At 45.5% G+C, this 26995-nt stretch overlaps 1 protein-coding gene across 1 annotated transcript in view; it reads right to left on the minus strand.

Moving 5' to 3' along the window:
* Positions 1-26995, minus strand: part of SH3GL1 (SH3 domain containing GRB2 like 1, endophilin A2) — a 49490-nt gene extending 22495 nt beyond the window's left edge. Inside the window, exon 1 of the mRNA XM_070415839.1 lies at positions 26736-26995. Coding sequence (XP_070271940.1) covers positions 26736-26780 — 45 coding nt within the window. The 5' untranslated portion in view covers positions 26781-26995. The remainder of the gene's footprint in view (positions 1-26735) is intronic.

The raw sequence follows: 26995 nt of genomic DNA on the forward strand, positions 1-26995 counted from the left end.
GACAGTCTCTTCAATAAATGGTGTTAGGAAAACTGGTCACATAAATGCAAAAAAATAAAACTAGACCACCTTCTGACACCATAGGTAAAATAAACTCAAAATGAATTAGACTTAAATGTAAGACCTGAGACCATAAAACTCCTAGAAGAAAACATAGGCAGTAAAATCTCTGACATTGCCCTTAGCAACATCTTTTTGAATATGTCTCCTCAAACAAGGGCAACAAAATAAAAAAATAGGACTAAATCAAACTAAAAATTTTTTGCACAGGAAAGAAAACCATCAACAAAATAAAAAGCCAATCTACTGAATGGGAGAAGGCATTTGTAAATGATACATCCAATTAGGAATTAATATGTAAAACATATAAAGAACTCATACATCTTAATACCCCCCAAACCCAAACAATCCAATTAAAAAAATGGGCAGAGGACAACTCTCCCAAGACAACAATATGAAACCATGCTCAACATCAGGGAAATGCAAATTAAAACCACAATGAGACATCACCTCACATCTGTCACAATGGCTATCTATAATAATAAGAGGGTAATATGCTAATTAGACCAGATGTCCTTCTGTCCTTCTGGAAGCCGCGGGCGGGAGGGAGGATGGGGGTGGAATTGGGGGCCGAGCCCCTTGCACGAATTTCGTGCATCAGGTCTCTAGTCACCAATAAATTGACAATTAGCAAGTGTTGGCGAAAATGTTCAGAAAAGGAAACCCTTGTGCACTGTTGTTAGGATTGTAAATTGGTGCAGCCACTATGTAAAACAGGATGGAGGTCCTCAGAAAGTAAAATATAGAATAGTTATACAACTCAGCAATTCCACTTTGGGTATTTATACAAAGAAAAAAACCTCCACTAATCCAAAAAGACATATGCACCTCTGTGTTCACTGAAGCATTACCAGTAATATCCAAGATATGGAAGCAACCTAGATGTCCATCTACACTAATAAAAGAGAAACATGCAAATTGGTGTCACTCCACTACACCCACCAGCCAATCGGATGAGTATGCAAATTAACCCAACAAAGATGGCGGTTAATTTGCATACACAGGCTCAGAGCAAAGACTGAGAGCTCCGGCCGGACTGAAGACTGAAGACTGAAGAGGCTTGGCTTCGCTGAGGCCGGACCAAAGGCCTGGGTCCCGGGTGCCAGAGGAAAACCAGTGCCAGCAGCCAGGGGAAGGAAGGCCTATTGCGTGAATCTTCGTGCAACGGGCTTCTAGTTCATAGATAATTGGATAAGAAGATGTGGTATAGCCCTGCCAGTTTTGCTCAGTGGATAGAGTGTTGATCTGCGGACTGAAGGGTCCCGGGTTCAATTCCGATCAAGGGCACATGCCTGGGTTACAGGCTCCATCCCCAGTAGGGGGTGTGCAGGAGGCAGTCAATCAATGATTCTCTCTCATCATCGATGTCTCTCTCTGTCTCTTTCTCTCTCCCTTCCTCTCTAAAATCAATAATAATACTAAGAAGAAGAAGATGTGGGGTACATATATACAATGGACAATTTTTTAAAAAAATGAGAGAGATTAAAAATGGCAGTGGGAAGCTACACTGACACTCTCCCAGGACCAAACTGGAAATAAACCTAAAATACAGAAAAACTACCCTGAAAAATCAACTGAAGATCAGCTGGAGAGAACCTGATAACCAAGGACAGAAAGTGGAGACTGCAATGAGACTGGTAGAAAGTGCAGAAACGTGAAAGGGGTGTTTGGGCTCCCATAGACGGCAGCTAAAGATCCAGAGGGATATCTCAGCTGATGAAGGTCCCCACTGACAACTCTGGGGTCTAAGCCACAAGCTGGGCTCTCCAGCCCAGATAATAAGAACTGAGAAAGGCGCCCACATAACACCTTGCTGTGAAAAGCAGCAGGTTTGCTGTCTGCCTTCGTGTGCAGCCACTCACCTTGGGCTCCAGCAGAAGGAGGACAGAGTGGACTGGAGCTATGTGAGGAGAGTCCAGGGTTGGGGGCTCTGGGGTTGGAACCCAGAGGGCAGCCCCCGCTAGTTTCCTGTGCTGAGTCATTCCCTCATGCTGCGGAGGTCATCTTTCTCCTACAGACCTTTGCTTTCCAGGCAGTTTTGGCCTGGGGAAAGGCAGCAGCCATATCCTGTTGGAAGACCTCTTACCCCAGTGGTTTTCAACCTTGGCTGCACATTAGAATCACCTGGGAATCTTTTTAAAATCCTGATTTCTGGGCCTCATCCTCCGGAAATTCTGTTTCTTTGTTATTAATGTTGTGGCCCAACCTCATAACAAAGAAAGAATTTCTGGAGGATGAGGCCCAGAAATCAGGATTTTAAAAAGATTCCCAGGTGATTCTAATGTGCAGCCAAGATTGAGAACCACTGTCTCTTACCCCACCATGTGATCCACAGCCTGAGGCCAATCAAGGCTGATAACAGACTGTAGGCAGAGGCAGATGTCTAGTCAGCCTTTGCCTGATATCCTCGGCGGGGGGGGGGGGGGGGGGGGGGGGGGGGGGGGGGGGGTGTAGAAAAAGCAGACCCGTACCCCTCCCCCTGTTCATCTTGATCCTTTCCAAAGGCATCCAGCCCCGGCAGAGGGAGCCACAAGCTATGATTGCTGATAGCCCCAAAGAGGGTATTCAGGGCTAGTCAGAAACAGTGTCTATCACTGTCCTGAACTAGAGCTTGGGAGTCGAAGCACATCTACCTAATACATAGATACAAACCCAAACAGGCAGCCAAAATGGGGAGACAATGAAAGAACAAAATCCCCAAATGAAAGAACAAGAGAATTCTCCAGAAAGAGAGCTAAATGAAGTGGATATAATAAATTTATCTGATATAGACTTCAGAATAATGATTGCAAAGATGCTCAACAGCATGAGAAAAGAGATAGTAACTATGAAAAAAGACCAGTCAGAAACAAAGAATGGCACAGCACTAATAAAGAACACACTAGAAGGAATACATAGCAGATTAGGGGACGCTTAGGATCAGATCAGTGAATTAGAAGACAGGGTAGAAAAAAATCACTAAATCAGAGAACAACAACAACAAAAGAAAGAAACAGGAGGATAGCTTAAAGGAGCTGTGGGACAACATGAAATACAACAATATTCACAACTGGACTGCAGAAGGAGAAGAAAGTGAGCAAGGGATAGAGAATGTCTTTGAAGAAACAATGGCAGAAAATTTCACTAACCTAGTGAAGGAAAAAGTCATACAAGTCCAGGAGGCACAGAGTCCCAAGCAAGAACAAGCCAAACAAGCCTATGCCCAGACACATCATAGTTAAAATGCCAAATAATTAAAGATAGAGAGAGAATCTTAAAGGCAGCAAGAGAAAAGCAATTTGTTATCTACCAAGGAGCTCCCATAAGGCTGTCAGCTGATTTCTCAACAGAAATTCTACAGGACAGAAAGTAATGGCATGAAATATTCAAGGTAATGAAGAGCAAGGCTCTCATTCAAAATAGAGGGTGAAATAAAGAGCTTCCCAGACAAAAAAAAAAGGCTAAAGAAATTTATCACCACCAAACCAGGACTGTAAGAAATCCTAAAGGGACTGCTGTAATGAGAAGAAACAGAGAGAAGCATAGGCATACAGAATTAAAATGGCAATAAATAAGTGCCTATCAATAATAATCTTAAATGTAAATGGATTAAATGCTCCAATCAAAAGACACAGAGTAGCTGAATGGATACAAAACATGACCCAATTATACGCTGTGTATAGGAGGCCCACCTCAGAACAAAAAACTCACATAGGGCCGAAACCGGTTTGGCTCAGTGGATGGAGCGTCGGCCTGCGGACTGAGGGGTCCCAGGTTCGATTCCGGTCAGGGGCGTGTGCCTGGGTTGCGGGCATATCCCCAGTAGGAGATGTGCAGGAGGCAGCTGATCGATGTTTCTCTCTCATCGATGTTTCTGACTCTCTGTCTCTCTCCCTTCCTCTCTGTAAAAAATCAATAAAATATATTAAAAAAAAAAAACTCACATAGGATGAGAGTGAAGGGATGGAAAAATTTTTTCCATGCAAATGGAAATAAACAAAAAAAGCTTGGGTAGCAATACTCATATCTGACAAAATAGACTTCAAAATTAAGGCCATCACCAGACACAACAAAGATCACTACATAATACTAAAGGGATCCACCCAACAAGAGGATATAACCCTGGTAAACATATATGCCCCCAATATAGGAGCACCCAAATATATAAAAAACTTCTAGAGGACTTTAAGGGAAAGATCGACAAATACAGTCATAGCAGGGAATGGTAACACTCCACTGACTTCACTGGATAGATCTCCCAGACAAAAAATTAGGAAACTGACTCTAAAGGACCACTGGATCAGATGGACTTAATTGACATTTATAGAACATTTCAGAATATACATTCTACTCAAGTGCACATGGATCATTCACAAAGATAGATCACATGTTAGGACACAAAACAAACCTCTACAAGTTCATGAAGATTGAAATCATAGCAAGCATCTTCTCAGATCGCAGTGGAATGAAATTAGAAATCAACTACAGTAAAAAGAACCCAAAACATTCAAACACATGGAGGCTAAATATCATGTTACTAAACAATAAATGGGTTATCAACGAGATCAAGAAAGAAATAAAAAACTTCCTGGAAATAAATGAAAATGAACACACAATAACCCCACATCTCTGGGACGCAGCAAAAGCAGTCCTGAGAGGAAAGTTCATAGCACTATAGGCCTACCTCAAAAAAAACAACAACAAGAAAAATCAACAATAAAATATTTAACCCTACAACTTAAAAAATTAGAAAGAGAACAATAAGAAAAGCCCAGATTAAGTAGAAGGAAGGAAATAAAGATTACAACAGAAATAAATAACATAGTGACTTAAAAAACAAAAAAAAAATCAATGAAACCAAGAGCTGGTTCTTTGAAAGGATAAACAAGATTGATGAACTATTAGCCAGACTCATCAAGAAATAAAGAGAGAGGACCCAAATAAATAAAATCAGAAATGAAAGTGGAGAAGTAACAGTGACACTACAGAAATACAAAGGATTGTATGAAAATACTAAGAGCAACTATATGCCAACAAGCTGGAAATGTGGATGAAATTAACAAATTCCTAGAAAAAGACAATCTCCCCAAACCGAATGAGAAAGAATCAGAAAACCTGAATAAGCCAATAACAACTGATGAAATAATCAAAAAACTCTCAGCAAATAAAAGTCCGGGCTTCTGCCCTAACCGGTTTGGCTCAGTGGCTAGAGCATCAGCCTGTGGACTGAGGGGTCCCGGGTTCGATTCCAGTCAAGGACATGTACTTTGGTTGTGGGCACATCCCCAGTAGGAGGTGTGCAGGAGGCAGCTGATCGATGTTTCTCTCTCATCGAGGTTTCTAACTCTCTATCCCTCTCTCCTCCTCTCTGTAAAAAAAATCAATAAAATATTAAAAAAAAAAAAGTCTGGGCTTCACAGGGGAGTTTTACCGAACATTCAAAGAACTAACATCTATATTCCTGAAACTATTCCAAAAAATACGAGAAAGGAACACTTCCAAGCTCTTTTTATGAGACCAGCATTATCCTAATTCCAAAAACAGATAAAGACACTACAAAGAAAGACAATTACAGGCCAATATCCCTGATAAACATAGATGCTAAAATCCTCAACAAAATATTAGCAAATTGGATCCAGCAACATATCAGAAAGATCATACACCATGACCAAGTGGGATTTATTCCAGGGATGCAAGGCTGGTACAATATTTTCAAATCAATAAACGTGATACATCATATAAACAAATTGAAAGACGAAAATCACAGGATCATTTCAATAGATGTAGAAAAAGCATTCAACAAAATCCAACACCCATTTTTGATAAAAAACTCTCAGCAAAGTGGGAATAGAGGGAATGTATCTCAACATGATAAAGGTCATATATGACAAGCCTACAGTGATCATATTCAATGGGCAAAAACTAAAACCATTTCCCCTAAGAACAGGAACAAGACAGGGATGTCCACTTTCACCACCCTTATTCAACATAGTACTGGAAGTACTAGCCACAGCGATCAGACAAGAAGAAGAATAAAAGCATCCAAATTGGAAAGGAGGAAGTAAAACTCTCATGATTTGCAATGATGTTATTGTACATAGAAAACCCTAAAGACTCCACCAAAAAACTACTAGATTTAATAAATGATTTTGGCAATGTAGCAGGATACAAAATCAACACCCAAAAATCGATGGCTTTTTAATACACCAATAATGAATTCTCAGAAAGAGAAACTAAACAAACAATCCCATTTACCATTGCAACAAAAAAAATTAAAATATTTAGGAATAAACTTAACCACGGAGGCAAAAGGCCTGTACTTGGACAACTACAGGATGTTGAAAAAAGAGATAGAAGAAGATATAAACAACTGGAAGAATATACCATGTTCATGGGTTGATAGAATCAACATTATTAAAATGTCCATACTACCCAAGGCAATCTACAGATTCAATGCAATCCCTATGAAAATACCAACAGCATATTTCACAGATCTAGAACAAATACTCCAAAAATTTATATGGAATAAAAACAAAACACCCAAATAGCTGCAGCAATCTTGAGAAAAAACAACAAAGTTGGAGGAATCACAATACCAGACTTCAAGTTATACTACAAAGACACTGTAATCAAAACAGCCTGGTACTGACACAAGAACTGGCATATAGATCAATGGAACAGAACAGAGAAGCCAGAAATCAACCCAAGCCATTACGCTCAATTAATACAATGGAGTCAAGAGAGTCTCTTCAATAAATGTTGTTGGGCCCTAGGTGGTTTGGCTCAGTGGACAGAGCATTGGCCTGCGGAATGAAGGGTACCAGGTTCGATTCCAGTCAAGGGCACATGCCCGAGTTGAAGGCTCAATCCCCAGTAGGGGGCTTGCAGGAGGCAGCTGATCAATGATTCTCTCTCATCATTGATGTTTCTCTCTCTCCCCTCTCTCCCTTCCTCTCTGAAATCAATAAAAATATTTTAAATAAATAAGTAAGTAAATAAATAGTGTTGGGAAAATTGGACAGATACATGCAAAAAAATAAAAATAAAAATGAAACTAGATCACCAACTTACACCATATACAAGAATAAACTGAAACTGGATAAAAGACTTAAATGTAAGTCATGAAACCATAAAAATCCTAGAAGAAACCATAGGCAGCAAAATCTCAGACATCTCTCATAGAAATATGTTTACAGATACATCTCCTAAGACAAAGGAAACTAAGGAGAAAATAAACAAATGGGACTATATCAAAATAAAAGCTTCTGCACACCCCTAGCCGGCTTGGCTCAGTGGATAGAGCGTCAGCCTGCAGACTGAAGGGTCCCAGGTGCGATTCCAGCCAAGGGCACATGCCTGGTTGCGGGCTCAATCCCCAGTAGGGGACGTGCAGGAGGCAATCTATCAATGATTCTCTCTTATCACTCATGTTTCTATCTTTTTCTCCTTCCCCCTTCCTCTCGGAAATCAATAAAGAAATATATTTTTTTTTAAAAAAGAAAAAAGCTTCTGCACAGCAAAAGAAACCATCAACAAACAAAAAGAGAGCTCACTGTATGGGAGAACATATTTGGCAATTATACATCTGATAAAGGGCTAATATCCAAAATATATAAGGAACTCATAAAACTTAACAAAAGGAAGACAAACAATCCAATTAAAAAATGGGCAAAGGACCTAGACACTTCTCCAAAGAGGACATACAGATGGCCAACGGACATAAAAAAAAAAAAATGCTCAACATCACTGATTATCAGAGAGATACAAATTAAAATGACAATGAGGTATCACCTCACACCTATCAGAATGTCTACCATCAACAAATCAAAAAATGACAAGTGCTGACAAGGATGTGGAGAAAAGGGAACCGTAGTACACTGGTGCACTGCTGGTGGGAATGTAGACTGGTGCAACCATTATGGCGTTTCCTCAAAAAATTAAATATGGACCTGCCATTTAACCCAGTGATCCCACTTCTAGGAATATATCCTAAGAAACCTGAAGCACTAATCAGAAAGAATGTATGCACCCCTATGTTCATAGCACCTCAATTCACAATAGCTAAGATATGGAAACAGCCCAAGTGCCCATCAGTAGATGAGTGGATAAAAAAGCTGTGGTACATTTACACCATGGAATACTATGCAGCAGTAAAAAAGAAGAATCTCTTACCCTTGAGACAGCATGTAGGGACCTGGAAAGTATCATGCTAAGTGAAATAAGTCAGTCAGAGAAAGACAAGTATCACATGATCGAATTCATATGTGGTATCTAAGTAACAAAATAAGCTGATGAAAAGAGTGGATCCAGAGACATGGAAGCATGGAACAGAGTGGGGAATCTCAGAGGGAAGGCGAGGGAGGGTGGGAGATAATCAACCAAAGACCTTGTATGCATATATGCATAACCATCAACACAAATAATATGGTGCTGAAGGCCTGGGGCAGGGGGTGGGGGGCGGGCCCAGGCTGGAGGGACTCAATGGGGGAAAAAGGAAGACATATGTAATATTTTAAACAATAACTATTAAAAAAAGAAAGAAAGAAAAATGGGCAAAGGACCTAAATAGACACTTCTCCAAAGCGGACATACAGACAGCCAAGAGACATATGAAAAAATGCTCAAAGTCACTTATCATCAGAGAGATGCAAATTAAAACAATGAGGTATCACCTCACACCTGTCAGATGGCTACCATCAACAAATGACAAGTGCTGGCGAGGATGGGAGAAAAGGAAACCCTAGTGTACTGCTGGTGGGAATGCAGACTGGTGCAACCATTATGGAAAACAGTATGGAGTTTCTTCAAAAATTTAAATATAGAACTGCCATTTGACCCAGTGATCCCACTTCTAGGAATGTACCCTAAGAAACCAGAAACACCAATCAGAAAGAATGTATGCACTCCTATGCTCATAGCAGCACAATTTACAGTAGCTAAGATATGGAAACAGCCCAAGTGCCCATCAGTAGAGGAGTGGATAAAAAAGCTGTGGTACATTTACACCATGGAATACCATGCAGCAGTAAAAAAGAAGGATCTCTTACTCTTTGAGACAGCATGGAAGGACATGGAGAGTACCATGGTAAGTGAAATAAGTAAGAGAAAGACAAGTATCACATGACCGAACTCATACGTGGAATCTAAGTAACAAAATAAACTGATGAACAGAGTGTATCCAGAGACATGGAAGCATGGAATAGAGTGCGGGATCTCAGAGGGAAAGCGGGAGAGGTTGGGTGGTTGGGAGGTAATCAACCAAAGACCTTGTATGCATGCACATATGCATAACCCATAGACACAGACAATAGGGTGGTGAAGACCAGGGGCAGGCAGGAGAGGGGGGTCAATGGATGAAAAAAGAGGACATATGCAATACTTCTTATCGAATCAATAGGGAATATGCAAATTGACCATCATGCAGTAACAGTAAAGATGGCTGTGCCCACAGTGGAGGCAGGGATTCTGTCACACAAGATGGCTGCACCCACAGCAGAGGCCAACTTCCAGTAAAGAGCCTTAACGAGCAATCAGCAAGTACCTGAAGCTGTGTGGCGCTGGGCTGGGGCAAAGGACCTGAGGCTGTGCCCCCCACCTGGTGGGGCTTGACAGGGGACCTCAGGCCGTGCACCCCCCACCCCAGCACTAGGCCAAGGGACCTGAGGCCGTACCCCACGCCCCGGCGCCAGGCCGTGGGACCTGAGGTCACGCCCCCTGCCATGTGGGGCTTGACAGGGGACCTCCGGCCAAGGTCCCCCACCCTGACACCAGCCGGAGGACCTGAGGCCACGCCCCCCACCATGCAGGGCTTGATGGGGAACCTCAAGGCCGAGCCCCCCACCCAGCAGTGCTTGACGGGGGTGGGGCCGGCCGGGTCTGGGTCTCGTGCGATTTCAAGACACACATGGGTGGGCGGGGACTCGACTCTGGTTCCCATGGCAAGCCCCAGACTCTGATAGGAGGAAGATGAGTGGATTAAAAACCTGTGGTACATCTACACAGTGGAATACTACGCTGCTGTAAAAAAGAAAGAACTCTTACCATTTGCAACAGCATGGATGGAACTGGAGAGCATTATGCTAAGCCAAATAAGCCAGTCAGAGAAAGATAAATATCACATGATCTCACTCATTTGTGGAATATAATGAAAAACATAAACTGAACACAAAAATAAATCCAGAGACAGAGAAGCATGGAACACACTTCGGAATTTCAGAGAGAAGGTAGAGGAGGGTGGGGGTAGGAAGAGATCAACCAAAGAACTTGTATGCATAACCCATAGACACAAACAATAGGGTGGTGAAGGCCTGGGGTGGGGGCGGGCTTGAAGGGGTCAATGAGGAGGAAAGGGGAACATATGCAATACTTTCAACAATAAAGATTTAATATAAAAAAAATTAATAAATCTTGTTATTTGAGACAACATGGATGAACCCAGAGGGTATGTGTTCAGTGAAATAAGTCAGACAAAGAAAAATACCTGGCAGCCCACATGGCTCAGGGGTTGAGTGTGGACTTGTGAACCAGGAAGTCACCGTTCGATTCCTGGTCAGGCCATATGCCAGATTGTGGGCTTGATCCCCAGTAAGGGGCGTGCAGGAAGTGGCCAATCAATGATTTTCTCTCATCATTGATGTTTCTATCTCTCCCCCTCCCTTCCTCTCTGAAATCAATAAAAATATGTTTTTTAAAAAAGAAAGAATACCATATGATTTCACTTAAATGTGGAATCTGCCCTAGCCGGTTTGCTCAGTGGTTAGAGTGTTGGCTGGAGGACTAAAGGGACACGGGTTTGATTCTGGGTCAAGGGCACATACCTCGCTCAGGCTCTATCCCTGGCCCCATTTGGGGCATATGCAGGAGGCAACCAATCGATGTCTCTCTCACATTGATGTTTCTCTCTCTGACTTTCCCCCTCTTTTCCACTTTCTCTAAAAATCAATGGGAAGCCGAAACCGGTTTGGCTCAGTGGATAGAGCGTCGGCCTGCGGACTGAGGGGTCCCAGGTTCGATTCCGGTCAAGGGCATGTACCTGGGGTGCAGGCACATCCCCAGTGGGAGGTGTGCAGGAGGCAGCTGATCGATATTTCTCTCTCATCGATGTTTCTAACTCTCTCTCTCTCTCTCCCTTCCTCTCCGTAAAAAATCAATAAAATATATTTTTTAAAAAATCAATGGGAAAAAAATATCCTCAGGTGAGGGTTAACTAAGTAAATAAAATGTGGAATCTAAAAAAAAAAAAAAAAGAAAGAAAAGAAAACAAATGAATAAATAAAGCAAAACAGAAACAGACTCATACAGAGAATAAGCTGATGGTTGCCAAAAAGGAGGGTAGGGTGGGAGAAGAGAATAATTTTTAAATATCCTATATAATAAAGAGGCAATATGCAAACTGACTCTCACTCCATCACATGATGGCTACACCCACAGGAGAGGCAGGGTTCCCATAACACAGATGGCTGCGCCCACAGCGGAGGCGGGGTTCCCATAAAGAGCCATAATGAGCGATCAGCAGAGACCTGAGGCTGCGTGGTGCCGGGGCGGGGGACCTGAGGCTGCGCCTCCCCTTGGTGGGGCTTAACAGGGGAACTGAGGCCACGCCCTCCACCCCGGCACCAGGACGGGGGACCTGAGGCCGCGCCCCCGGCCCTAGTGCTGGGCGGGGGACCTGAGGATGCGCTGGGGGACCTGAAGCAATGCCCCCCCACCTGCACCGGGCCAGGGGACCTGAGGCTGCGTCCCTCCCACCCAGCGGGGCTTGATGGGGGACCTGAGGCTGTGCCCCCTGCCCAGCACTGGGCTGGGGCACCTGAGGCTGTGCCCCTCGCCTGGCGGGGCTTGACAGGGGTGGGGCCGGCCAGGTCTGGTTCTTGCCCAATGGGGGTGGGGCCAGCCAGGTCTGGGTCTTGCACGATTTCGAGGTGCACATGGGTGGGTGGGGACTTGATTCTGGGTCCCGCAGCGTGCCCCAGACTCTGACAGGAGAGAGATTTTCATATACATTTTACTAATTTTCTTTCAACTCTGACAATTCTATTATAGAGAAAGGGCAAACAGCAATATTAAAATATTCCTCTAATTAATTCCCTTTTAATGTGCATGAATTTCGTGCACCAGGCCACTAGTAAAAAATAAAACTCTACACAAAACATCAAACAACACAAAAATCTTAAAGAGGTCAGAGATCTGACATGGATCTCACCAACTAAGACCAGGGTGTCAGCAGGGTTACATTCATTTCTGGGGATTCTAGAGACTTCCAAGCCTTTTCTGGCTTCTAGAGGCCACCTGCACTCCTTGGTTTGTGGCCCTTTCCTCTGTCTTCAAAGCCAGCAAAGGCTTTATGCTGTCTTCCTTCTGGTTCTCTTTTCCATAGTCACATCTCCCTCTGACCACAGCAGGAAAAGGTTTGAACTTCTAAGGGTACTTCTGATTAGATCCAGAATGTTCTCTCCATCTGCAGGTCCATATTCTTAATCCCATCAGCAAAGACCCTTGTGCCAAATAAGGTAACTTATTCACAGGTCCCACAGATTAGGACAGGAACATCCTTGGGGGTGGAGGGTATGCTACTTGCCACAGGAACTACAGTGACTCTCCTTATTCATAGTGGGTCTGTTCTAAAAAGTCACCACAAACACTGAACTAGCAAATATGAAACCACTGCTCCTGGAGAAAATACTGTGTTAGGTTACATAATCTTGTGTTATGTGTATTTCTATTTAAAGACATCTCATTTAATATACATTAACACTGAACTCAGCCAATAGCACTGTAAGTCATACCTGAATAGTAACACATGTATCTTCTCTGTAAGGAACAGCACAGCCTCTTGCAGTTAGGAACCCTGGGCAGCACTTCAGCTCTACACTTGGGGTCAATTTAAACAGTGAAAACTCCCACAAAAAGCACAAAATATAAAAACGCAACACTAAATAAACAGTGAAAAGGACACTGGTTTACAGTACAAGAGCTGAAACAAGAACGCAGAGCATGTCAGGAAACTCAAAATGTTTTTGCTGCTATGCATAGGTCTGTGAAAGTGCCACAAGTATTGATTTGGGGTTACAAAGAAATTTCAGCAGGTAGGAGAAACTGAAAATACAGAATCTACAAACAACAATGATCAACTGTGTATCTAAACCTGAGAAGATGCCAGGTGCTGTCTATGAGCTTAGTTTCATTGCAGAGAACAAAACAGAAAACATGGGTTCTTGAGGAATTAACAGGGTGGTGAAGAAATTAATACTATGAGGGGGACACGGGGCAGAAACAAGGTTCTGGGTGCTGGCAGCAGCTGTGTGCTTCCAGTTTTTCCAGCTGGGTTGATCCACGGTCCATGCTCCCTCTGGACCACACTGAGCTAACATGGAGCCCCCACCCCACACATGCCACTTCCTGGCCAAGGCCTCTGGGCACGTGCAGCACAGTTGAAATATCATCCTTTATGAAGGCTCAGACACCTGACCCCCCGCCCCCAGCTTTGAGTCCATGCAAATTGAATAGGTTGGTTTTTTCCAGGCTGATACCACTGAAAACCTATATGGTCACATTAAACAAGGTATGGCTCAAGAGAAACTCTTGTACATGAGCCCAAAGGGACATCTACAAGACTGCTCTGTCACTGTTTGAAAGAGCAAAAACTTGGAAACATCCTAAATGCCCACTAGCAGGAAGATGGATAAAAGTACTGTGAAACAGCCACACCAAGGGAGCTATATACCTGTGGAAATAAACTACAGTCACAGACATCAATCAGTGTGAACGAAACACAAATAATGCTGGACAAGTTACACACAAAAAACCACCATGTGATATCATTTACATGAGGTGTAAACTTGCAAAACAACACTGCACACTTTTATTTTATATTTATACACATATAATTTTTTTTTATTAATCCTCACCCAAAGATATTTTTCCATTAATTTTTAGACAGAGTGGAAGTGAGGGGGAAAGACAGAAAGAGAAACAACAGTGTGAGAGAGAGAGAGGCATAGATTGGTTGCCTCCTGCACGTCCCCCGACTGGGCCCAGGGATCGAGATTGCAACCAAGGTATGTGCCCTTGACCAGAATTGAAACCAGGACCCTTTAGTCCAAGGGCCAATGCTCCAACCAACTGACCAAACCCGCTAGGGCAATACTGCACATTTTTTAGTGATAACTCCATATGTGAAGGTATAAAGGATTCCAACTGTATTGCTGTTTATTTAAGTTCTGGTGGGCACTTGGCTATTGGGCTGATCATTCTTTGTATCTCTTTCCAGTCTGAGACACTTCACAATGCAAATTTAAGATGCCCAGAAAGGGATGTGTCCTGTCAAAACTTATTGGTCCTGACTGGCTGGCTGGTGGGCCTGGTGAACTAGCTAAGTGGAATCTCCTCTTGGAAGGATGTTGCCTCTCCCCCAGGTTCTCCTGTGGGCTGAGCGGACTTCTGGATTCAGATTGGGCAAAGGTCTTCCTCTTCCCCACTCTCCTAAACTAGCATACTTTGCTCCTGGGCCCACATATTCCCCCAACCCCCCACTTCCCACACCTCAGTCCCGAGGTGGTGGAGGGACCCCATTAAACAGAAGGGCCCACTGGTGCCTCCTGCCCACCAGTGTTGAGGCTGAGGGGCACCAGGTAGTCTAGGACAAAGTGGAGAGCCTGCTGAAGGATCTGGGGCTCAGAGAGAACATTCAGTTGCTTGAGTCCCCTGGGAAGAAAGGAATCGATTAGGAGCCTCCCAGAGAAAAAGCATGAGACTTTTCCAGTGTGAAGTAAACATGTCAGAGCTTGGAGAGAAAGACAATGTCTGTTTTGATGTTTGGTGTCACCCTGCCCAGACACCCACTCTGCAATCAATGAGGGGCTGTAGCAGCATATCACTCTCCTTGAGGGTGAAATGCTGACTCAAAAGGCAGCAAGAGACTAACGCACAGCAAGGATTCTCCACCTCCGAGGAGATAAGAGACAGTGCTAGGCCAGCCGGATTAAGTTAGAGGAAATCCTGTCCCCATTCCCTCAGTTGCCTCTTCTGAAGCACAAATGTTGGCCTAAGGCCAGGGCTGCCCAACCGTCTGCCTTTAGGTAATCACAGCTCTGATGAGCTGAGACCGTGGAGTTGATAGATGCCTGCCTGTCTGCCCAAGGCGGCCAAGGGGCATCATCCTGAGGAGGTGTGTGGCAGAGGATGAAAAGGGGCAGGAAGCTCCCAGGTCCCTTCCTGAGGGGCTTCCTAAGGACACAAGTCTCCTCTCACTCCTGGGACTGAGACCCAAAATGAAGCAGAAAAATCACTTAGTCTGGGGACTAAGAATATCGACTGAACTATGTCACTTACTGTCATGCCTCTTTCCAGACACTTGGGAATCCACCCTAATCTTCTGAGCCTTAATTCAAGTCTGCAGGATTTCCTGATTCTCCATGAAGACTCTGAGGGGAGTGGTGGCAGATGCCAAGAGAAGAAAGGTATACAGATGATATATTATAGAATTGTACACCTGAAACCTATATAATTTTATTAAATAATGTCACCCCAATACATTTTTTTAAAAGTTAAAATAAAAATTGATTACATGAATGACTGTAGGTGTCAGAAAAGGGGTGGCTCTTCTGGAATTTAAGTCCGTATGCAGACAGATCTACAGCAACAGAACTTTAACTTCTAACTTTATCAGCATGGCAACAATGTGATTGCATTTTTATTATTCTTACAATTAAAAAAAAAAAAGGAGAAGAGGAGCACATGGCGCATAAGCATTGACTTATGAACCAGGAGATCATGGTTCAATTCCCAATCAGGGCATATGCCCAGGTTGTGGGTTCGATCCCCAGTGTGCAGTGTGTTCCTCTCTCTATCTTCTCCTTTCTTCTCTGAAATCAATAAAAATATTTTTGGGGGGGGGGGGGAGGGAAGAGAAAGGTAACATAACTTACAGGGAATTATGTTCCTCACAGCTTAGGAGGTAACACAAGGACAAGTGAGAAAATTATTCCACAGCCATGCTACTTCAAAACTGCTTATTTTACCAAGGTGGGCGGGCACTGTTCTGGTTTCAACAACTCTTTAACAAGAGGGAACAAACCCCCAGGCTCAGAACCAAGGTATCCTGCCATGGCTGGTGTGGCAATATGGTTAAAGTGTCGGCCCTCACACTGAAGGGTTAAAGGTTTGATCACCAGCCCCAGTCGGGGTGCATGCAGGAGGAAACCAATCCATGTGTCTCTCTCACATCGATGTTTCTCTCTCCACCCCCCTCCCGCCCTCCCTTTCATTCTAAGAATCAATAGAAAAAATATCCTTGGGTGAGGATTAAAACACACACACACACACACACACACACACACCACACAAAGCCCCACCAACCAACAAACAGAAGTAAGGTATCCAAGAAAATTGATTACCTCGCTTTGTTTTAGTTGTATTTGGTGGTTCAGTTAATATGTTATAGCAAGAAATAATGTCAACATCCCTTTAAGATAAATTTAAAAAGTGAGTCAATATAAAAGGAAAAAGATGGGAGAAATTGGCAGTGAGTTGGGGTTTTCACATGGAGTGAGGATGAGAGCAGGGAAGGGTGGGAGCAGGCAGGTAAGAAGGCTGGCTTCAGGTACAACTGGATAGAGCAGCATTCTGCATGTCTGTACCCTTGGGATGGTAGGGATCACCATCTAGGGCAGTGGTTCTCAACCTTCTGGCCCTTTAAATACAGTTCATGTTGTGACCCAACCATAAAATTATTTTTGTTGCTACTTCATAACTGTAATGTTGCTACTGTTATGAATCGTAATGTAAACATGTGATATGCAGGATGGTCTTAGGCAACCCTTGTGAAAGGGTCGTTCGACCGCCCAAGGGGTCGTGACCCACAGGTTGAGAATCGCTGATCTAGGGCGTAGTTGGGAATGACCAGAAATGTAGATCTGGAGGACAGATGCATGAGAGGTGGTGGGTGCCAGGGAGGTGAGAAGGGAAGCAGGAGAGAGAATGAAAAGGCCACAGAAAAAGACAATTGGGACAAGTGGGGAAGGTGGGAGAAAAGGATAATAAAAGAGCTGGCGGGCTGACTGAGAAAATGAGAAAAGAGGAGAAATAGCAGGCAGGTACGGAAGCCAGAAACAGCAGGCAGGGCTGGCAAGCAGGACCAAGGCTAAAGCTGGGAAGTGCAGTGGGCATGGGAAGCAGGCTTCTGGAGGCCAGGGAGTGGTCTAACAGAAGGTAGAGCGGTCTAACAGAAGGAGGAGGAGGAGGAGGAGGAGGAGGAGGAGGAGGGAGGAGGAGGAGGGAGGAGGAGGAGGGGGGAGGAGGAGGAGGAGGGGGGAGGAGGAGGAGGGGGAAGAGGAATGGAGAAACTCCATTTCCGAGCAGGCTGGGCACTTCCAGGTAAATCTGGGCCTGGCCCTGGGGTCTGGGTAATAGAGATTTTGCATGAGACACAGATCAGGCCCCTCTGGCCTAGCCAAGTACAGGTCCCTCTCAACCACAGCCCCTGGAGGCAGGCCAAAGGAAAAACCTTTGAGCTTTGATTTCTTATTTTTAAGTTAGTTGGACTTTTCCCCACAGAGCCCTCTCCCCCTCTAAGGCCTCACCAGCCACTCCACTTCCCTGGGGTTCTTCCAGGACCTGAGCAGGAGCTAGGTGGGGGCTGGTGATGAACCCCCACTCCCACTCTAAGAAGGAGCCCACCATCCTGGCCTATGTGGCTCAGTTGGTTGGAGCAACGTCCCAAGCACCAAAGGGTCTCGGGTTTGATTCCTGTTCAGGGCACATACCCAGGTTGCAAGTTCTATCCCTGGTCGTGGCGAGTACGAGAGGCAAACAATTGAATGTTTTCTCACATTGATTGCCCCCTCCCCCCCAAATCAATGAAAAGCATATCCTCGGGTGAGGATTTAAAAAAAGGAGCCCATCTTTTCTGACAACATAGTCAGCAAGCCATAACCCAGGCACTGGGGTTTGTCACATTCCCTCAGGCAGCCCCACTCACTCAGGAACTGGCCTCTGGTAAGAAAAAGCACATTTGGTGCAAGGATGTGCTTGGCATGTGGCACATGTGTGGGGAGACCAACACACCAGATGCTCAGAGGGTGGAGAAGTGGGTGGTTAGGGAGATGGCAAGGATAAAGTAAGATACACACTGGGCTTTTAACGGCAACCAGAAAGTGGACAGAGACCCCAGGTAGGCTGGGAAAGGTGAGAGGAGCACTGCCTCAACAGGAGGGGGAAGGTACAGGCAACTAGGTGGGCCCACGCAGACCAGTAGGACTAGAGTGTGGCCCTGGAAGGGGATGGGTGGGAATTAAAGCTGGGACCGGGGTGGGGGGTTCCAGAAGGTCCTGAATGCCAGGTTGGGGCTCAAAACGCACCCAGCACCCAAGTTAGCCAGGGACATCCTTCTTACCATTCGTCCCAGCCCTTTGCTTTCTCCAGACATACTGACACGACTGCTTCCACTTTTGCACTTTCCCCACCCATGCTGCAGCATCTGCTCATTCATGTGCGGGGCAAACATCCCTCTAGTAAGTACTTACTGAGTTCCTGGGACAGGTGGGGGCCAGGCTTCACACTGGGCACATAGCAGTGGGCAGAAAACATGGTCCCTGACTACAAAGAGCTTATCTTATAATCCAGTGTCTAGAGTAACAGAAGAGTCACCCAAGTCTACTTCAGTCCTCTACTGAGAAGTTGCTGCACAAGAGTCCATGAAACTGGGAGATAGGGGATATGAGGGATCAGAGGTTCAGAAAGACACCATATGAAAAAGCTGGAGGGCCGAACCGGTTTGGCTCAGTGGATAGAGCGTCGGCCTGCGGACTCAAGGGTCCCAGGTTCGATTCCGGTCAAGGGCATGTACCTTGGTTGCGGGCACATCCCCACGAGGGGGCGTGCAAGAGGCAGCTGGTCGATCTCTCTCATCGATGTTTCTAACTCTCTATCCCTCTCCCTTCTTCTCTGTAAAAAATCAATAAAATATATTTTTTTAAAAAAAGATGGGCATAGAAATTAAATGCTTTCTCAGCACCATCTTAGAAAAAGAAAAAAAAAAAAGAAAAAGCTGGAGGGACACTTTGAGGATGAACTCATGTTCACCAGGCCAAGGACAGGAAGAGCTGCCCAGCAGACAGGGCATCTCATACCCTTGGCTTATGACAGCATCTCCTGTGACAACAAGCGCTGAGCAGGGCTGGCTGTCTCAGACACCAGGCATGATGCCCAGCAGAGGCGTTTATGCCCAGGTGTGGAAATCCCAGCAGCCAGGCAGCAGCCCTTTCCAAAGCAGGCAGGGTACAGATGCTGAGTCAGGTCCTCCAGAGGAAATTGCACTGATATTCAGAGGAAATCACACAGCTATTTTCCTGCTGGGCTGGAGTGTCCGCTTGACCCCACTCTCAGCCCAATCAGCAGGTTTTTCTAGGAGCTAGCAGAAAAGGAAGATGGAAGCTGTCTTCTGGGAAGTGACTGCCAAATCCAGCCTTGTGAAAGGCGAGGGAGGGGGACAGAGAATGGGGGAGGGGAAGGAGAGAAGAGAGAAGCCAGCTGCTGCCACATTCTGACACTTTTCTTCCATCCAGCTTTCCAGGGATAGCTTTAAAAAAGAACAGGAAAAAACCACCCCTAACATTTCACCAAGGACATTAAAAGGCCATTAGGGCTTGAGCACAGGGTGTAGAATCATCTCAATGGGCTCCTAACCCCTGGGGCAAAAAGGCCTGTAGCTTGAAAGTTTCAGCATTAAATATATCCTCCCTCTAAAGCTTAGAAACCTCACCCCCGCCTTGGGACTCTGAAACAGAAACAATTTGACTTTCCTCCTGGCTGCTCACCCAGTCTCCCCACAGTGCTGAAACAGGCAGTTGCCTCTGAAATCCTAAAGAGGAAGTTGGCTACATACCCTAAATTAAAAACTAAGTTTCTCCAGACTGGGTTAGTTCCAAAATATTGGCAGCACCGAAAAGAAGGGCTGAGATAGGGGCCAAGGCAGAGCTATCTGGCCTATGTCCTTGAACCAAAGACCAGGGACACACATTTAGGAGGCAAATGGCAAGCCTGGTCACAACCTACAAGTTCTTCCTCTGAGGAAAAAAGCAGACACACATGTGGACTACTTAAGTGCAAAAGGGTGAGCTCCAGCTCCAAATGCACTAAGCACGCTCAGATGTGGATAGGTGAGTGGGTGAACAACGGGATTTTCTTGGCTCATTGCTAACTCTTTGATAATTCTGGGGTCTCAAAAATGTGACAGCCCCAAATTTCTGAAATTGAACATGGGGAGACTGTAAAACCCCTAACCTTACAGGCTGTTATTAAGTGGCACACAGAATATAATTAAGTGTCCTATGGCTTTGCCTTAAAACACACCCAGATAAGCAGGGTAATTAGATTCCACGACACTTGACCTGTTTTGTGTGTGCGTTTCTTCTCTTCCCTTTGAACTGGTCTTTAATACACACAAGATTCTGAGTCAGAGGTGAACTTTTGGCCTCATATTCAGCAGTCACAGTGTTAGAATCAGAATGTGAATGTTATGACCCCTTAGTCCTGGTCTGTTAATAACAAGAATGGGCAGGATGCTGCATGGTGACAGAGTGCCTCTGTGATTGTGAACAGTGGGTCCTGAGAAAGAGGTCAGGTCAACATGCTCTTTTAAAAATATATATTTTTTTATTGATTTCAGAGAGGAAGGTAGAGGAAGAGAGAGATAAAAAACATCAGTGATGAGAGAGAATCAATGACTGGCTACCTCCTGCACGCCCCCTACTGAGGATTGAACCTGCAACCCAGGCATGTGCCCTTGACCAGAATGGAACCTGGGACCCTTCAGTCTGCAGGCCGACGCTCTGTCCACTGAGCCAAACCAGCTGGGGCAACAGGCTCTTTTTAAATCCTCACCAGAGGATATGTTTTTATTGATTTTAGAGGGAGAGAGAAAGAGAAACATCGATGTGAGAGAGAAACATCAATCGGTTGCCTCCTATACGTGCCTGACTGGGGACAGAACCCACCACCGAGGTATGTGCCCTCACCAACCTTTTGGTATACAGGATGAAGCTCCAACCAACTGAGGCACTCGGCCAAGGCAGGTTAACCTGCTTTTACAGATAGACCTGGGAAGTGGGGGGTGGGAGTGGGGTGGGTGTGAGATTTAAAGAGGCCCCTAGTTCCTTTAGGAAAGAACAGTCTCAAACCTCTTTTGTATCTTCCCGGCCGAGCCTGAAACACAGGCTGGTTACTCCACCCAGGCAGTGGGGGGAGTGACCCAGCCTGTCCACTGACATAGCAGGATGAGAACATCTCCACCCAGGGTCCCACAGGGACAAGGCTAAGTCAAGGGTCTTCTTACAGATTGAGCCAGCAGCGTGGCTTCCAGTTCCAACCACAAGTGGACATTCCAACAGCCCAAAGCCCGTCCCATGCCTGCTACCCCAGGAAAGATGGTCTTCTGGAGTTGAGCTGCAGCTGCTGAACTCAAGGACCTGGGATCGGGACCCCACTTACCTTGTCTGTCATCTCATTCCCAGCCCATGAGTTCCACACCTTTATTCATGCTGAGGTAAAGGGGTTATAAGTTCCAGATTTTTGTATCTTAAGATCACTTCATGACTATTACTTAACAGGTCAAGCACTTTGCTAGGAAATCAAAAGCATTATTTCACAAACTGAGGTTTATAAAATAGGTCAGTGAAGATGGTATCTGCAGATATTCCAAACACTAACCACATCTCCCAAAAACACTCTAACAGGTTGGGGTCCTAGGTCCCCCAGGCCTCCCCTCGCCCCCATGCCTCTCACAGGAAGTTCAATCTTTCCTCCTAGGCACAAAGGGGGTGAGGCTGGGTATGGATGTGAGTGTGAAGCTAGCAAGCACCCAACAAACTTCAAAGCTATGATATGGTGGTTGTGAATTTTCCTCCTAGCTCAGACAAAACCAATCTTTCAGTCCAAACTCTCTCCCTCCTTTCAGACAAGACAAAAAAAAAAGTCAGGCCAGCATTCTAGGCAGCTGCCAGCTCTATTCCTAGTTACACTTTCAGATCTCTCCACAACCCAGCCACAAGAGTTATCAGAAAACCAGTTAGCAGTATAGGTCTGGAAATAATGTCACCCAAACACACACGACAATGAGACGTTAACTTCCAAGTTTAGATATCACTAGTAAAGTTCCTTTACCCTCCGCAGCTTCCCAGAAATATGCATTTAAAGCACCACCCCCAATTCTAGCCTGGCCTACGTCTCAGAGAGCTACCGAGGGAGTGGGCACGACACAGGCAAGCCAGAGAGGACCAAAATGATGCCCAGGACATATGCCTATTTATTTTACTGCTTTCCTCTATAAATTATTCAGCTTTCCTCAGTCCAGGCCTGCAACCCAGGCAGTGGCCAGTTCATAATAAGAAGTAAACTCACAAACCCCCCACTCAAGCCCAAACTGATTTTTTTGCAAAACCTGAAAATTTTCACCTAAGATACTGAAATGGTGTGGAATTTTCCAACATACTGCCAGATATAGGCAGACCTTGGAAATACTGCAGGTTGGGTTCCAAATCACCACAATAAAGCCAGCACCACAATAAAGCAAGTCATAATCTTTTTGCCTGGGATGGGGTGGAGAGTTAGGAGTTTGCCTTCAATTTGTAAAAAATACAACATCTCTCAAGTGCAACAAAACAGGTGTGCCTGTACTGGTAAACTGGTTTGTTATTAATATCATCAATGAAATTAGAAAATTTTCATTAACATCACAGCCTCACCTGCTAGAAAACAAGTTTCTCTATTCCTGGAGCCAAATCTAGCTCTCTCTCACACATCCACCTGGCTTCTATTTCTCAATTTAGAAACAACACTGTTATAAGCCTTTGAAATCAAGAACCTGTTTCAAAGCAGGATTTCTCAACCTTGGTGCTATTGACATTTGGGCCAGATAATTTTTTGTTGTGGGGAGGGCTGTCCTGTGCATTGTAGGATGTTTAGCAACCATCCCTGATCTCTACCCACTTGATGCCAGTAGCACCCTCTCCCCAAGTAGTGACAACCCAAACCTGTCTCAGACGTTGCTAAATGTTCCCAGGAAGGTGCATGGGAGGAGATGAAAGAAGGCAGGGTTAGTCACTCCTGGCTGAGATGCAAAGATGCAAGCTTATACCTTCTTAAAAATAGCAGATGCCACAGACACTTAAGTCCTAAAGATTTGGGAACTGGATGCTGAGTTTTATGTCCATGCCCATCTGTGTATATGTGATTATCTATGTTTTAAAAACTGAGAAAAGCAGGCAGCTACCACAAGAATGGCCCCAATGTGATTATTTTTTGGGGGGAGGGGTGTATAATTATCCTCACTTTTCTCAAACCTTAAAGCAGGGTTTCTCAGCTTCAGCACTACTAACATCTGGGTCCAGGGAATTCTTGGTTGTGTGGGCTGCCCAGTGCATTGTAGGGTGTTGAGCAGCATCCCAGGCCTCCTCCCACTAGATATCAGTACCAACCCAAGTTGTGACAACCAAAATGTCTCCCAATATTGCCAATGTCCCCTGGAGGGTGGAAGTGGCCCTGGCTGAAAAGCACTGTTCTCGACAGGAAGATAAATGTCCACAAATCTTTTTATGTAAAAAGGGGAATATATTTACCCTTACGCCAGATAAGTGAGGCCAGTTGAGATGAACTGGTTTAAAGCATATTGTCGGTTCACACTGAGAATTCAATAAATATTAATTATTACTTTTCAACAGACAACCCTATTCTGAGGGCACAGAAGAGGATGAAAGATAGTGTTCTTAAGATTGAGAAAAGAAACATACAGAAAGTTGGACAAGGCCAGATGAACAATGGAGATGCTGGAGGACTGTGGAAACTATTGCAGAAGAGAATGGAACACAGCCAGGGTGATTCTTGAGAGCACAATTCAACATGGAATTGCTCTCAGATTAGGATACGACCATTGCTGCAATTCTTTGGGGCTGGGCCTCAGATAATAAATTGATGCAAACCACTAATTTACAGTGCATTGTATTTTCCAGGTTTCAAAGCACTTCTCACAGTTCTGAATGTAGGCATCCTGTTTCCCCCTGAGAGAAAAGGCTCTGGGGCTGGCCTGAGAGGCCCAACTAATTTGGGATGGGATGGACCACCAGCATGGGCCCTGGGGGTGGGCTAGGGAGGGCTTTCCAGAGACCTGTCTATGTGAGAAAACGAAGTAGCCCTGTAATTCTTCCAAGACCTATGGAGACATCAGTCCTGCAGGAGGAACTACACCGGGCCCAAGACAGTGAGCAGCTTCCCCAGGTACTCCCGTCAAGCACATGGGGGTCTGATGCCTGCTGAGCAGGGTCTAACCTAGAGCCAGGTCATATCATTTCATCCTTTTAGGGCAAAGGGCTGTACTCTCAACAACAATCCTAGAATCCCTCTAGATCAGGGGTGGGGAACCTTTGTTCTGCCAAGGGCCATTTGGATATTTATAACATCATTCACTTAATATAATTCACTTAATACAAATTTATGTTACTATGAAAAAACTCCTAGGTTTATTGAATTTCAAGTCCCGCCTGTGGGTTGCCTTGGCAGGGCCAGACCAAATGATTTGGCCAGAGGGCCGGATGTTTCCTTCCCCTGGTCTAGATTAAATCTTTTCTCCTTGAGGGTTTAGCCGTCATCTGGGGTCTCCAGACTGGCCACAAATGTCTTTAGCCCTAGACAACCACTAGGGTTGTGACTTTTCCCCTTAAGGGATAAGATAACAGCTGTGGCCTGGTCGGTACTCTGAGTGGTTAGAGAATCAACCCACACACTGAAGGGTCTCAGGGCCGATTCCTGGTCAAAGGTGCATACCTGGGTTGCAGGTTTGATCCTCACTCCATTTGCAGCATGTATGAGAGGCAACCAATGGATGTGTCTCTCTCACATGGATGTTTCTCTCTCGCGCTCTTTCCCTCCCTCCCTCCCTCCATTCCACTCTAAAAATCAATGGGAAAAAATATCCTTGGGTGAAGATTAAAAAAAAAAAAAAAAAAGATACCAGCTGTGTGTTACTGAAGAGTTGTTTCTCTTTCCTCCCAATGGATCTCTTCAAATCAGGAGTACAGTCAGGTTTGCCAGCAAGGCCTAAACAATTCCTCAGATTATCACTCATTCCTCCATGGAGTCTATCCACACAAACTGCACACCTACGGTTCATAACCTGGGACGCAGGGACCAACAGAATTCAGGGAATGTTAGGCTTCTTGCCCCAACTTTCTAAAAAACCTATATAATTGGTTACATGTAAAACACATATATTTTTGGATTCAGCATTCCATTTCTGGAAATTTATCCTATAAATCCAATCCTCTCTGTGAGCAAAGATATTGTCTATTCACCGTAGTAGAAAACTACTGGGAACAATCTAAACAACCACCAACTGAGGACTGATTAAATTAATTATGGTACACTTCATGGAATGGAATACCAGGAACCTACTAAAAAGACCCAAGAAGCTCTAGGGCAGTGGTTCTCAACCTTCCCAATACCGCGAACCTTTAATACAGTTCCTCATGTTGTGGTGACCCCCCAACCATAAAATTATTTTCGCTGCTACTTCAAAACTGTAATTTTGCTACTGTTATGAATCGTAATGTAAATATCTGATACGCAGGGTGTATTTTCATTGTTTGAGACCCACAGGTTGAGGACCACCGCTCTAGGGGTTATGTTCTAGTGCAGTAACGCTGGGGCAAGGGGCAGCCCTGGGGCAGGGGGCAGCCGGGGTTCCCCAGGGGCAACTGGCAGGGACTGGAGACATTTGTGGATGTCCCGCCTGGGGGTGCTCCTGGCCTTGAGCCAGGGATGTTGCTCAATATCCCACAGTGTCCAGAATGCCCCCTCCCAACAGAGAGTGACCTGAGGTGGAGAATTCTGACACATTTAACAAAAAACTCAAAGAACACAGGACTCTGCAGACTAGGAGTGGGGAACTTCCCGCCGTGGGACAAATCATTTAATCTGGCCGCGCCAAGGCACCTGCAGGCAGGACTCGAAGTTCAACAAATCCAGGAGTTTTTTCATAACAACATAAATTTATTTTAAGTGAATTATATTAAGTGAATGATGTTATAAATATTCAAATGGGCCTTGGCGGAAAAAAGGTTCCCCGCCCCTGCTGTAGACCATGCTACACGACCTGTGTGCGTTTTTAAAGGAAAGGCGTACACGTATCTTTGAAAAGGGACGTAAGTCGTCAGTGACAGTCCTTGTCTTAGGGTAGATGGTCTGAATGCCTGACAGACTGGAGTGAGGAACTGACTTTTTACCCTTTCAACTTTGTACCGGGTCCATCCAACGGGTTTCTGTTGTTGGTTTTAAAGAAATGATCTAGACACAAATGTTTCCTCTCCCTGGCAAGAGTCCTGTTTCTTCCCTTTGTCTTTCCCCGGTCCCTGCCCTTTTAGAGGGGAGGAAGGCGGGTGGGATCCACATCCCAGATCAACCTCGGGGGGCCTCTCTGCCCCACCCAGGGGTCCAGCCACCCTTCTCAAGGAGACTGGAGCCCACAAGGCGGGCAGGACCTGGGCCACCTCGCACGAAGCCCCCGGCCTTCCTGGGCTCTCCCCACCCTGCGAGGAACACGCGCCAACGCCGCACCCTTGGTGTCCCCGGCCTCCTCCCGAACCAGAGCCGGGCCTAGCCTGGCCCCTCATTCCGGGAAGCCCGGGTCCGGGAGCTCGCCCTCCGCTCACCTGGCTCGCCTTGTAGAACTGCTTCTTCAGCCCCGCCACCGACATTCTGCCTTCCGCCGTCGGACTTCCCGTTGGGACCCAGCGAACCGGAGAAACAGCGCAAGCGACAGGCTCCCGGGCGCCGCCGAGCCCCCGCGCGCTTCAGCTGGCCCCGTCGGCACCGCCTCCGCAGCCTTCTCGCCAGCTCCGCGCCCGCCCGGGCGCAGCCTCAGCCCCTCTCGCGCCCGCGCGGCCAGGATATTACATGGCAACCGCACACT

Source organism: Myotis yumanensis, unplaced genomic scaffold (assembly GCF_028538775.1).
Source record: "Myotis yumanensis isolate MYYU_CA2020_CCGP unplaced genomic scaffold, mMyoYum1.0.hap1 SCAF_5, whole genome shotgun sequence".
NCBI lineage: Eukaryota > Metazoa > Chordata > Mammalia > Chiroptera > Vespertilionidae > Myotis > Myotis yumanensis.